The 12,226-nt window shown below is 34.8% G+C and overlaps 1 protein-coding gene across 1 annotated transcript; it reads left to right on the top strand.

Moving 5' to 3' along the window:
* The first annotated feature begins 3,806 nt into the window (after positions 1-3,806).
* LOC137941567 (VAMP-like protein YKT61) lies at positions 3,807-8,447 on the top strand. The gene is made up of 6 exons (XM_068787033.1): positions 3,807-4,194; positions 4,660-4,757; positions 5,440-5,544; positions 5,767-5,832; positions 7,450-7,536; positions 8,135-8,447. Exons 1-6 carry the CDS (start codon positions 3,999-4,001, stop codon positions 8,183-8,185), a joined length of 603 nt encoding a protein of 200 aa, XP_068643134.1. The 5' UTR covers positions 3,807-3,998; the 3' UTR covers positions 8,186-8,447.
* The last annotated feature ends 3,779 nt before the right edge of the window (positions 8,448-12,226 follow it).

Genomic DNA, 12,226 nt, shown 5'->3' with positions numbered 1-12,226 from the left:
TTAGTTATGTTAGTTTTTTATTTATTTCAGTTGTTTAATTATTCTAGGACTTATCTTTAAGTGTTAAACTTTGGGTATAATTGGGACAAGGGTAGTTTAATTGTAATTGGACTCTACTACTTTCTTCTATTATAAATAAGGGTTCATGTACTCAGATTACATCAAGTTAGTGAAGTTTTTCTCTTTTCTATAAATTCAACACAAACTCCAACTAGAGGGAGATTGTTAAAGAAGTCATATAAGACAAGTCTCACACAAAGCTTATCCCACAAGTTTCATAGAGTAAGTTGAATCTCATGCAAGGCATATCAAGGATTCTATAAGAAGAGTCTCACACAAAGCTTATCCATAAGTTTCATAGAGTCTAAGTTGAATCTCATGCAACACAAGTTTCACAATAGAAGCATGCTTAGAAGAAAAAAATTGGAATTTAAGAGAATGTTTCCTAATTATGTTTTGTCTCTTTGATGTTTAAATTAGCAAGTTATATTTTGGGATTCATTCGATAAATTGGAAAGTAGAATTGGTTTGTAATTAGAAAACTTTATTCTATTTAAAAAGGTATCTAGAGAAGGAGAAACAATACAAAACACACATTGATTTTTCTCTCGTCTTTTCTCTCAATATGCTCTCTCTTTTTCTGTTCTCTTTTCCTTCTCTCATATTCTCCTCTTGCTCAAGCATGCCCACCATATGAAACTCAACACAAAATTTTAAGATCTAGCTAAAAAATTATATCAACAAATATTGAACATTCTAAAAAAAAGTTATTAAAACTATATTACTAACCTCAATGATGACATTTGAAATTGCAATAATCACCAAAGTTGGAGCTCTATTCATCATATCTGAAGTGTTAAATATCGAAATATACAACTCAATTGTTTTATTGCATACAAGACCTGTGTTAGACCAAAATGGTAAAATCACTTTGATGATAACAAAATGGGCAGTTTGAGAGCGTGTTACTAATGGTATTATCAATGTATTTTAGACGTATACTTTCCAGCACATATATTACGAGGTTTATGGCAAAAGTTCAAGATAAAGTGATGTTCAATCAAGTAGCCAGGTTAAGACCCTAAGCAAAAATACATTGAAGATTGTTGCTAAAAGAAGAACAAAGATTTGAAGATTAGAGTCAAAGTCAAATAGAACATCTCAAGAATTTTAGCATGTAAGTGAATGACCAACCAAACTTTAATTTTTAAGCATATTTATGTTATGGAGCTTTAGGGAAAATTGATTTGAAATCATTTTTAGTCTATGCATATCCGAGTTTATAACATGCTAGGAAACCTTAGGATAAAATTTTATCATGCTTAGAAGTTTTTTACATAAAACTGGCAATTGACTTGATCAATCATTATTTGGTAATGATTGATCATCACTAATGCACTTTGGCAAAAATATAAAGTATGATCTATCATACCCATAATATTGATCGATCAGATAAAACTATGCCAGAATGAGCTATAAAGCATAATGGATTATCCATACAAGATTGATCAAGCATACCTAGTCCAGGTATTGAAAAATATAAGTATGATCAATCACACCTATCGCACTGATTAATCAGACAAAACCATGACTATAAAGGATATAAACATGATCGATCATACCCACTATATTGATCAATTGTACTATTTTTTTGGATAGCCAAAGCTTCAATGTATGATAGGTTAATCAAGCAGGATTAATCAATTAACTTAATGTTTTGAGAGCTCAAAAATGCATTGATCAATCAAGTGATTGATCAACAAGCCTAAGGAATCATAAAAATATAGTCGTTACACACGATTGATCGATCATACCTTTTCATTGATCAATCAATATGTCTATCTGTTTTTTTCTAACAGGCAAAAAATGGCTAGTTTGGCTTAGAAACTTATAAATAGGATCCCAAAGTAATTGGGAACAAGTTGTTGAGCATATATTGGTATATCAAAGCATTCAAAGAGAGTTTTCAACTTCAAATTTTAATTTTTCCCTATTATATAGAGAAAAGCTACATTTTGCAAAATCATTCCCACATCTTTCAAAATTCCTAAGCATCATAGTTCCATCAAGCTCCATTCATTCTAAATCACATGCTTAAAGATATGAAAGCTTGGATCTCACTTGGAGAAAGGTTATCTCTCCAAAAAAATATTGTAAATTTGATCTTTGCTTTTATATTTTTACATCTTCTTTCATAGACTTTATATCGTACCTTAAAGCTAGACGGTTTGGATTTCTAGAACCCGTAATCTAGAAAGTAAGTGTCAATTAGAGCCAGAATCAAGCTAGACGATTTGGATTTCTGGAACCCGTAATCTAGAAAGTAAGTGTCAATTAGAGCCAGAATCTAGTCTTTGTATTGGATCTCTTGGGAAGAAGTTCGAGTAATGTAATTGGGGATTACACATGGCTTAAAGAGAGTCGAAATCTTTTTAGAGTTGTAATTTCAACTAATATAACATATTAGTGAAACTTTTCCAAGAAAGGGGTCTTGTCTTGGGCGGTGAATACTACTAGGGACAATCAAGAAAAAATAATAGTGTTCTTTTATAGTGTGTGTATGTTTTAAAATTTGTTTGTCCAATTAATTTGATTGCATGATTGAGAGCACTTAAATTTTGTATTTTGTATCTCAATTCACCCCCTCTAAAGAAGCCACCTGGGCCAACAACCTACACCAAAAACTATATTTTAATGATGATTATTACACCAAACAAAAACCAAAAATGGCATAACATGTCGATTTATTTTGTATATGGCATCGATGTCCAGTACAGCTCCAAAATGGTTATATGCAATGTGAGATTTTAAATTAACCCAAAACAATATGTTCAACTTTCATTCATCATCAACATTAACCATATAAATAAAACTTTAGATTCTTTTCAAGCATATCACCTTCAATTTAAAGTTATATTGACCTTATAAGTTTTCGACCCATAGAAGTTCGATAAAGAAATTGTCTTTGTGCCCAAATCCATGTCTGAAATATTCAACATATAACATGGGACCAATTTGATAACTTGTTCTATTAGGAAACCTCAAATGCCACTAAAGTCCACCCACAACCCCTTTTGATTAATGATTGTTCAAGTACAACTAGAAAGAATGAAAAAATCCAATGGAAACACAATCATTGATGAAGAAGCAACTAAATGATGTGCTAATTTCTCATAAGGGAACCTTAATCCATAACATAAAATAATTTGGAAGAAGCTTGCGAAGGCAATTGATAAGAACAAAGTAAACAAAATTCAAAGATGTGCAAGTAAACAAGAATTAAAGGTTGTGGAACAGAAACAAAACAAAAAACAAAAAAATCAAAGATTAGATACTAAACTCATCCATAGGGGTGAATGCATGAACAGGGCTATAGGGAGACTCAAAACTTTCCTTGGCCTTGGTGGCTTAATGTGAGTAAAAAATCAAGATATTTGGTCTTAGCTACAATAAAAATAATAAAATATATTAAAAAATTAAAAGAATATCACACTATGTTTATATAAAAAATTTATATAACAAGAAAATAATAATAATAATAATTTTACATAATAAATGAACATTATTATCCATTTTTTATTTAATTAATAATAAAACACAAAACTGATAAAATTGAGCGAGGGACGGGTTGTATTTTACTTTCCCCTTTACACTTACGTTGAGCACTAACGGGTTTTGGCTCCTTTTAGGCACTGATGGAGCCTAAATGAAAAACTGATAAAATTACCTAATTATTATACAAATAATTTTTTTATTTTCATTTCACTCCTACCAATTATCATTTGGCTTTCGTACTCTCGGAAGACAGATTCCGCTCATTTGTCGTTTACTCTTTCCTTCCTTCTGCTTTTTTGTCTTGCATTCCTTCATCTTTCCTTCTTCAAACTCTCCTCTCTCTCCTCTATCGTCTGCGTAAAATCGAAGCGAACGACAGATCCATCAGGTTCCGCTTTCCGTTCGTCTATCCAATCAGATCGATCGCTGTATCGTAATTTACTATGAAGATCACCGCCCTTCTGGTTCTGAAAGGCGGCAGCGATGGGGCATCGGATCCGATCATCCTTGCCAATTCCTCCGATGTTAGCCAGTTTGGTTACTTTCAGAGGACCGGAGCCAGGGAGTTTATTGTCTTTATTGGTCGAACCGTTGCTAAAAGAACGCCGCCCGGCCAACGCCAGTCCGTCCAGCACGAAGGTTAGGGTTTCGATTGTGCCTTTTGGATTTTTTTCTTTGGTGATCTTTTTCTTGATTGACTATTAATAATGGATACGAAGGACTGGCTTTTTTTTGGTGGGAACATTGTCTTCACATTGTCAATTAGTTGTAATTAAGAGCGTGGATGGCTTTTGACTGCGCAGATTTTTTTTTCCTAAAGTCATTCCTGATCTTTTAAGTATTTTGAATCTCCAACTTCTTGTTATGTCGTTGTATAACCGAGGATACTGGTATTTTATTTTTTATAATAATTTCTGCTTGTTGTGAGAATTATTGTTATTATTTGGAAGTTTTATTTGCATTTCGAGAAGGGAAATTCTGCGTGTGGATTAGTTTTTTTTAACCTGACTGATGATTTATTTATCTAAGAAGAAGGACGTGGAGAAGAATGGGTGGGGGAAATGGTATCAAAGGTTGTCATGTGACTTTGTTGTGGCTTTTCAGAATATAAGGTGCATTCTTACAATAGAAATGGTCTCTGCGCCGTGGCCTTTATGGATGATCATTATCCAGTGCGAAGTGCATTCTCTCTTTTAAACAAGGTGAGAGAAGCTAGGTTATATTAAATTTTGACCACTACTTTATGTATTACAACTTTTTGATTTACTGTTTCTGTGCTCGTGACTAGTAAACTTAGGAAAACTTGACACTATGGTAGTTCTATTGCATTAATCACTGTAAAGGTCTAAAGGTGGGCTATAGTTGTCCTTTTGCAATATAGTGCTATCAACAAGAATGTGCCACATTTTAGTTTTCAGGATGATACACATTAGTTGTCATCATTCTAGTTGTGTGCCTGCTTGTTTACCATTTTAAGTTCAATGTTTAAAGTTGCAACTGTGAAATGTGCTCCATGTGGTCTTCTATGTAATAATGGCTCTAGCTTTCTATAATGAGGTTGGTATTGTTAGAATTCTTCAATACACGGATGGTCCCATGATTGCCTTGTTAATTAACGTTTATCACAGATTTTTTATGCATTTTCAATTGTGGTGGTGTGTTTTATGACATCAAACGTCCTTAATAAGAAATCACTTATTGCTTTTTGAAAGAAAAAAAGATGAAAAACTCATTATTTCTTGATGAAGTGCAGGCATCATGGATTTTTTTTTCCAGTTCCATTGTAAAACAGATGCTGTGTTTTGTATGACCAATGTTAAAACTGATCAAACTGCATGCATAATCAGCTAATTGTGGAAATTTGATGCATAAATATTTTTAAAGGTACTAGATGAGTACCAGAAGAACTTTGGGGATTCCTGGAGAGCAGCAACAACAGATGCCACTCAAGCATGGCCATACTTGAATGAAGCTCTCACTAAATTTCAGGTACTAAAGTCTTTGTAATTTGCATGTCATTATGTTCCAAATCTGAAAATTATGGCAGAGGTTTCTGAGTGAACTCTGTTAGCTGAGTTTTTAGTTCCTCACTGGTAATATCAGGATGACAACTTGAAGCATAAAAAAAAAATTTCTATGTTGTAAAAACTGAATTCAGAATTTTGCATATGGTAGGAATCTAAAAGAACATTTTTTCCTATCTGCTTTCAGGATCCTGCCGAAGCAGATAAGTTGTTGAAAATTCAGAGAGATTTGGATGAAACCAAAATTATCCTTGTAAGTGTTTACATATGATATTTCCTTCTGTGCACCTTGTATATCGATTTTCAGGACAGAACATCTGTGAGCTCTAATGTCAATGCTAATAAAATTTTGCTAGTGGCAATAATGTGCTTTTGCATGATTTCTCTTATTACCTTGAAGATGATTATGTGATACATTTTAAAACAGATTTGTGCTAAATTTGGTGTGTGATAGCTTCTTTAGAATCTTGAACCATAAATGTGAGCATGGTTACCATGGGTGTTTATGAGGACAGGAAACACAGGAGAAATTCTATTCTCGACTCTGGTGACCTCTATAGAAGCTTGGATCCATAACTGTAACAAGAATTTAAATAGGATTGTGAAGGTTAAGCATCAGAAAACAGAAGTTGGAATGGAAGTAGCATGCATAAAGGGAAAATATGATAAAGTTTGTAAAACATGAAACAAGGGATTCTGAATAGAACCATGAGACATGAAACTTCAAATAAATGAATTAGAATGCTTTGTGAGCACATGAGAAACAAAAAGAGGGACGACAAATTTAACATGGATGTAGTGAAGAACAGCCCTAATTGATGAGAAATGGGGTGCTTTGTATAAGTTAGAGCTTATATGATAGTGCAGTGAGTTTATTTGAGTCTTCTAAGAATTGGCAGAAGGAGAAATATTGTTAAAAAAGACTTGAAGAAGGTTGATGTAACAATAGAGCAAAAAAATGAGAAGGAATACTTTGGGATGTCCATGAGCTTTGGTGCATTTTTTCCCTAGAAGTTATAAAGACTGAATACTTTTTGTTTGCAGTTTTGAGTCATCTTGTAATCTTTCTAATGTTTCCCTTATGCTAGAAGATTATCCAGTATGATTCACATATGTGATCCATGCCAAGTTTGGAAACTTCTCCCAACAAATATGTCAAAGTAGTTCTCTATGCCTCTTAAGCGTTCTAGCAACTTACTTTAAAAATAAAAAAGCGCTAAGTTTGAAATAAAAAAGAAATAACTGGAAATTATTACTGTAAGACGCTGGCATTTGTTGAAGCTGTGTCCCAGCGGTGGAGAGGTCATATTTATGGTGAAGGCGATGCAGTTTGTTGTTGGATTAGATTAGGTGTATATACTCATGCAAAATGGGAAAAAGAGAGCTATAAAGAGATATGGGATATATCTTGCAGTGTAATGGAAAGTCAGTAAAAAAGGAAAGGAAATACGAACTTTGTCATGGAAGATAGCTGAAGTTACAGTATTGCTTATTCAGATTAGTTGTGATATTTGAATTGATTATAATAATTAGCTGTGCGGTGGTTTGGATGTTGGCTCAATGGCCACATGGGGGATTTCTAGTGTGAGATCTTGGTCTGAAGTCTCACACGCATTTTGGCTATAGGGTGTGTGTGTGTGTGTGATCTACATTTAAAAGAAACAACTGCACTGGCGCATTTATGCTTACTGTTGAAGCTTTCATGAACCTCCAGTATAGAAATTAAAGGATGTTGCTTTCCATGTGTAGAGACTAGTCAAAGAGAAAATAAAGCAACTACTTGTCCTCATTAGTTATTGTGCTTCATTTTTTTGGTAGTTTATGACTTTAACTTGTTGTGACACAACGGGTTTTTTAATTTTTTTTGCAGTATAAAACCATTGATAGTGTGCTTGCTAGAGGTGAGAGGCTCGACAGTTTGGTGGAGAAGAGTTCAGATCTAAGTGCTGCCTCTCAGGTGTGTACAATAACCAGTTTTTTTTTTTTTTTAAATATGTACAAGTAACATGCTTGTTAAAGAAGCAAATTCTCTAGCTCGACGCATGTAACCCAAGTTCTGCACGGACACTTTGTTTTATTGTAAAATGCAAGTTACCTACATTCATTGCAAGCTGTAGTACTCGTTTCAGTTTCTTTACTTTTTATTTCGCATGCATTGAGACATTGTCTGATAGAGCTGTTCAAATGATTTAGGTATTTTGCTATTATTTTTTTTTTCATATTTTTTAGGTTTTTTATTTTGACTTCTGCTGTTAATGAAATTGGCTTGTTGAAACTTGTTCTATGATTTTTGGTTTTGTTAGAGAAATTGTTCTGTAATTGCTGCATGCGTGGATGTTAGTTTAAGTGCGTAACAACATGGAATTATTTTCTTTGCCATGCATAATATTCGGTTTGTCCACTTTCAAACAAGTCAATTGTTAGTAAAATTGAGGACTCGGGTCCATTTAATATTGTCCTTTCTTTTAATTGTCCTTGCATGTGCCTAAGATCATGTAAACAGTAAAAGGGTTTATAAACAAAAAGTGCAGGATGCTAACAGGGTCTTCTCACAGGTGTTTTACAAGCAAGCGAAGAAAACAAACCAGTGCTGTACCATATTGTAGACTGGTGGATGAAATGATTCCTCACTTGGAAGAATGTTTGCTTTTACTGGTAATTCTTCTGTTTTAGATTTGCAGATGCTGATGAGGCGTGTAATATTCATATCATTTGTTTTAAAATTGTGAGGTCACCTAGATCTTGTGTTGTTCAGTATATAATCTATTTTGATCTTGCAAAAAGAATCCGAGCTCAATTCATTATCTATATGCACAAAATCTGCATATATGAAAATTTCTAGTGGATCTGGAGGAAAAGTTTTGGCTCCCCCACTATCTATGGTGATAAAACCTTCTTGGAATTCTATTGGTGTGATACAAGCTAAAAGGCTACCGTCGTACCGTTCAGAGACGGGAAGGCAGAAAATGGACTGAAGAGAGAAAGTATTGTCCCTGAATGCTCCATTGATGAGTAAAGAAATTATTAGAACAAAAAATTAAATAAATATGAGGTCAAATTAGGGAATGTTCAGCTAAGGAGGGGAAATTAGGGGAGAAATGAGGTTCCCCTATTTCGGAATTAGATTTGGATACTTATTATGTGTGGATCTTATTCTGAATAGGGTTCAAAAGGTCCTCAATTCTGGATACTATCCGATATATTGGATAAAATCTAGATTCATTTACAGCCCTAACTCAAAGGGATATAAAAAAAGAGGCAGATATGATTTCTAAATTTATTATGTTTATTGAACTTGTATTTTAAGGAAATTATGAAGTTGATTGCTCAAAACCAAAAGTTTTGAATTAAAAAAGAAGTCAACTTCTTAAAATGTATAAAGTCCAAAGAAGTCAACCTTCAAAACAAAGAATTTTGAACTCAATAATATGTCTACTTAAATATGCAGATAAAGAAGGATCCGAGAAAATGAGTCAACTACATGAACCTTTACGAAGCATAGTAGAAATCCAAAAGGGAGTTTGACCATTGCCAATAGAGTCAACCCATTATCGAAAAATTCAAATTTACAAACCGCCAAGCTCATATTCAGATGTTGTAGGTCTCCAAAATTTAAGAATAGTCTACCAACATGATAAGCAGAAGGAAGCCTTAGCCACTGCCATTGGCCTAGCAAATATTAAGCCATATCTCGAGGTTGCTAAAAATTAACTCCTTGGCGCCTCTATCATTCCCACCATTGATGATTTATGTGTCACATTTCTTCGCATTCTAGACTTTTTTTCCCCTTCTCCTACTGAAGTATCATCTGTTATGTACTCCAGGCATAGGAGAACATCAATCGACCGCAGTCGTGGAATAAATTATAGAGGAGGATGAGGAAGAGGTGGAAGGAATGGTTTCTTCATAACATAAGGTAGGGATTGCACCCATTGTGGGAAATATGGTCACACTATAGATCAGTGTTGGAGTATCCATGGCATGCATGAATGGGCCAAAGCTAATCAAGCCTCAGTAAGTGGTACAACGGAGGACTAGACCACCTCGCCAACAGAACAGAAAACCCTTACCGATGATGAGTATGACTTATTCCAAAAAATAAAAACCCTAATGGTCTCTCCTCCAAGTTCCTCCTCAACTGCTACGACCACCACCGCTTCAAGTATGCTCTCTACCACTTCCTCCTCTTCATCCTGGATAATTGACTCAAGGGCCTTTGAGCATCTCACAGGTAACAAAAATCTATTCCACTTATTTTCTCCTTGTCTCTCGAATAAATTTGTTACCATAGCTGACGGCTCCCAAACTAATGTTCTCGAGAATGGATCCACCTCTGTTACACCATTACTTCTACTCACAGATATTCTTTTTGTTCCTACCTTTCCCTTGAATCTTTTATCTTTTAGTCAACTAACACAACATTTCAATTATTCAATTACCTTCTCACCACTTCCTATGTGTTTCAGGATTTTACAATGAAGCAGGTGATTGGTGGAGGCCGTGAACAAGGGGGGCTTTACTACCTGGACATGCCTCAAATAAATGTCAACTCAACCAAGGACACTGAGACGAGTCTATAACACAATCGGTTGGGACATCCATCCGCACAATCTCTTCATCTTGTTTTTCCTACCTTTAAGGATAGGTCAAGTTTAAATTCTGAAGTGTGTCAACTGAGCAAACACTAGTGGACCACATACTCACCTCGTTCAGAACTTAAAGTGTTACTCCTTTTTCGTTGATTCACACAAATGTATGGGGACCCTTGAGCGTCTCAAATATTTATCAAGTTAAGTATTTTATTACCTTTATTGATGACGTTACTCATACCACATGGCTATTTCTCTTTAAAGAGTGATTTGAAATACCATCAATTTTTAAATCCTTTCATGCTATGGTTGTCACTCAATTTGGTCAGAAAAATCAAAGTACTTAGGTCTGATAATGCCAAAGAATATATTTCCAAAGATTTTGACTATTTTTGTCAAGAGAATGATATTATCTATCAAACAACTTATGCCTACACTCCAACAAAATGGTGTAGCAGAACAGAAGAACCGTCACCTTCTTGAGGTAGCTCGCAGCTTATTGTATACCATGAAAGTACCATACTTTTATTGGCTACATGTCATCCTTACTGTATGTTTTTCTTATAAATAGACAACCCTCTTCCATTCTCAGTCATAAAACTCCATATTCATTATTGTTTCCACATGGTGATCCTTTTTCACTTCCCTTGAAAGTCTTCAGTTGTACTTGCTTTGTTCATATTACCTCCCCACAACATAGTAAACTTGATCCAAAATCTGTCAAGTGTATCTTCTTAGGATACCCTCCCACACATAAGGGTTATATTTGCTACAATACCACTCTCCAAAGGTTACTTGTGTCCAGGGATGTAACCTTTTTTGAAGATTCTTCATACTACTCTAACAATGCCCCTTCAGGTCTCTCTTCTGTACTAGCCTCTCCTCGACTGGTTGTGCCTTGTGCTACGAAAACAGTTCAACCCATGAAGCACTGGCTGACACCACACCTATAAACTGTACAGATCCCATCGAGGTAAGTCCATCTTCTCATGTTCCTTTTGGACCACAATATGATACTCGACCCATTGTCTTAAGAAAAAAACTAGAACTTGCACTAAGCCTTCTACTTCTCACCCTATATCTAATTTTGTGTCTCACCATCATTTATCCTCTTCATGTTGTAAATTTCATGCATCTATCTCCTCCATCTTTGTCCCATAGTCCTATCAAGAGGCTCTAAAACATCTGAGGTGGAAGGCAGCAATGGAAGAAGAAATGCAGACACTCTATGAGAATCAGACATGGGCTCTACTTCTTCTTCCATTAGGGAAAAACATGTCGGCTATAAGTGGGTCTATACAGTTAAACACAATCCAAATGGGTCAGTTGCGCGCTTTAAAGCTCGCCTAGTTGCCAAAGGCTATACACAGTGTTATGGGATCGATTATGAGGAAACATTCTCTCTAGTGACCAAAATGAACTCGGTACGTATTTTATTTTCTCTTGCTAATAATTCTTCCTGGTTGGTCTATCAGCTTGATGCGAAAAATGTTTTCCTCAATGGGGATATAAAGGAAGAAATTTATAATCAACAACCACCTAGATTTGTGGTTGAGGGGCAATCAGTATGTCGATTGAAGAAATCCCTTTTATGGTCTGAAACAGTCTCCTCGTGCATGGTTTGATAAATTTAGCCAAGCATTGATACGGGCCGGATTTCATTAATTTTTCGTAGATCACTCCATGTTTCTTAAATACACACCTAAAGGGAAAGTGATTTCAGCCGTATATATTGATGATATTGTCTTAACGGGCAGTGATCTCAAGGGCATTCAAGAAACCAAGGAAAAGATATGTGAAGAATTCAAGACAAAAGATTTTGGACTACTTAAATACTTTTTGGGTATTGAAGTACTACAATCCAAACATGAGATTATACTATCTCAAAGGAAGTATGTCTTTGATCTACTAGAGGAGACATAAATGATGGGGTGTAGACCAGTAGAAACCCCTATGGATTCAAATACAAAATTATCTGCAGGCACTAGAGAAGATATGGATATCGAAAAATATCAAAGACTCGTGGGGAAACTCATTTATCTTTGTGTAACAATGTCG

This window comes from Aristolochia californica, unplaced genomic scaffold, assembly GCF_029961685.1.
Source record: "Aristolochia californica isolate CCGP_79_NKW_82.1479 unplaced genomic scaffold, dmAriCali1.0.hap1 SCAF_9, whole genome shotgun sequence".
NCBI lineage: Eukaryota > Viridiplantae > Streptophyta > Magnoliopsida > Piperales > Aristolochiaceae > Aristolochia > Aristolochia californica.
This window is presented reverse-complemented; position numbering and strand designations above follow the sequence as displayed.

Excerpts from the sequence above, each read along its gene's own strand:
- LOC137941567 (XM_068787033.1), top strand. The coding sequence starts at position 3,999 with ATGAAGATCACCGCCCTTCTGGTTCTGAAAGGCGGCAGCGATGGGGCA. Across the intron at positions 4,195-4,659 it reads CCAGTCCGTCCAGCACGAAG|AATATAAGGTGCATTCTTAC; the intron begins GTTAGGGTTTCG and ends GTGGCTTTTCAG. Across the intron at positions 4,758-5,439 it reads CATTCTCTCTTTTAAACAAG|GTACTAGATGAGTACCAGAA; the intron begins GTGAGAGAAGCT and ends ATATTTTTAAAG.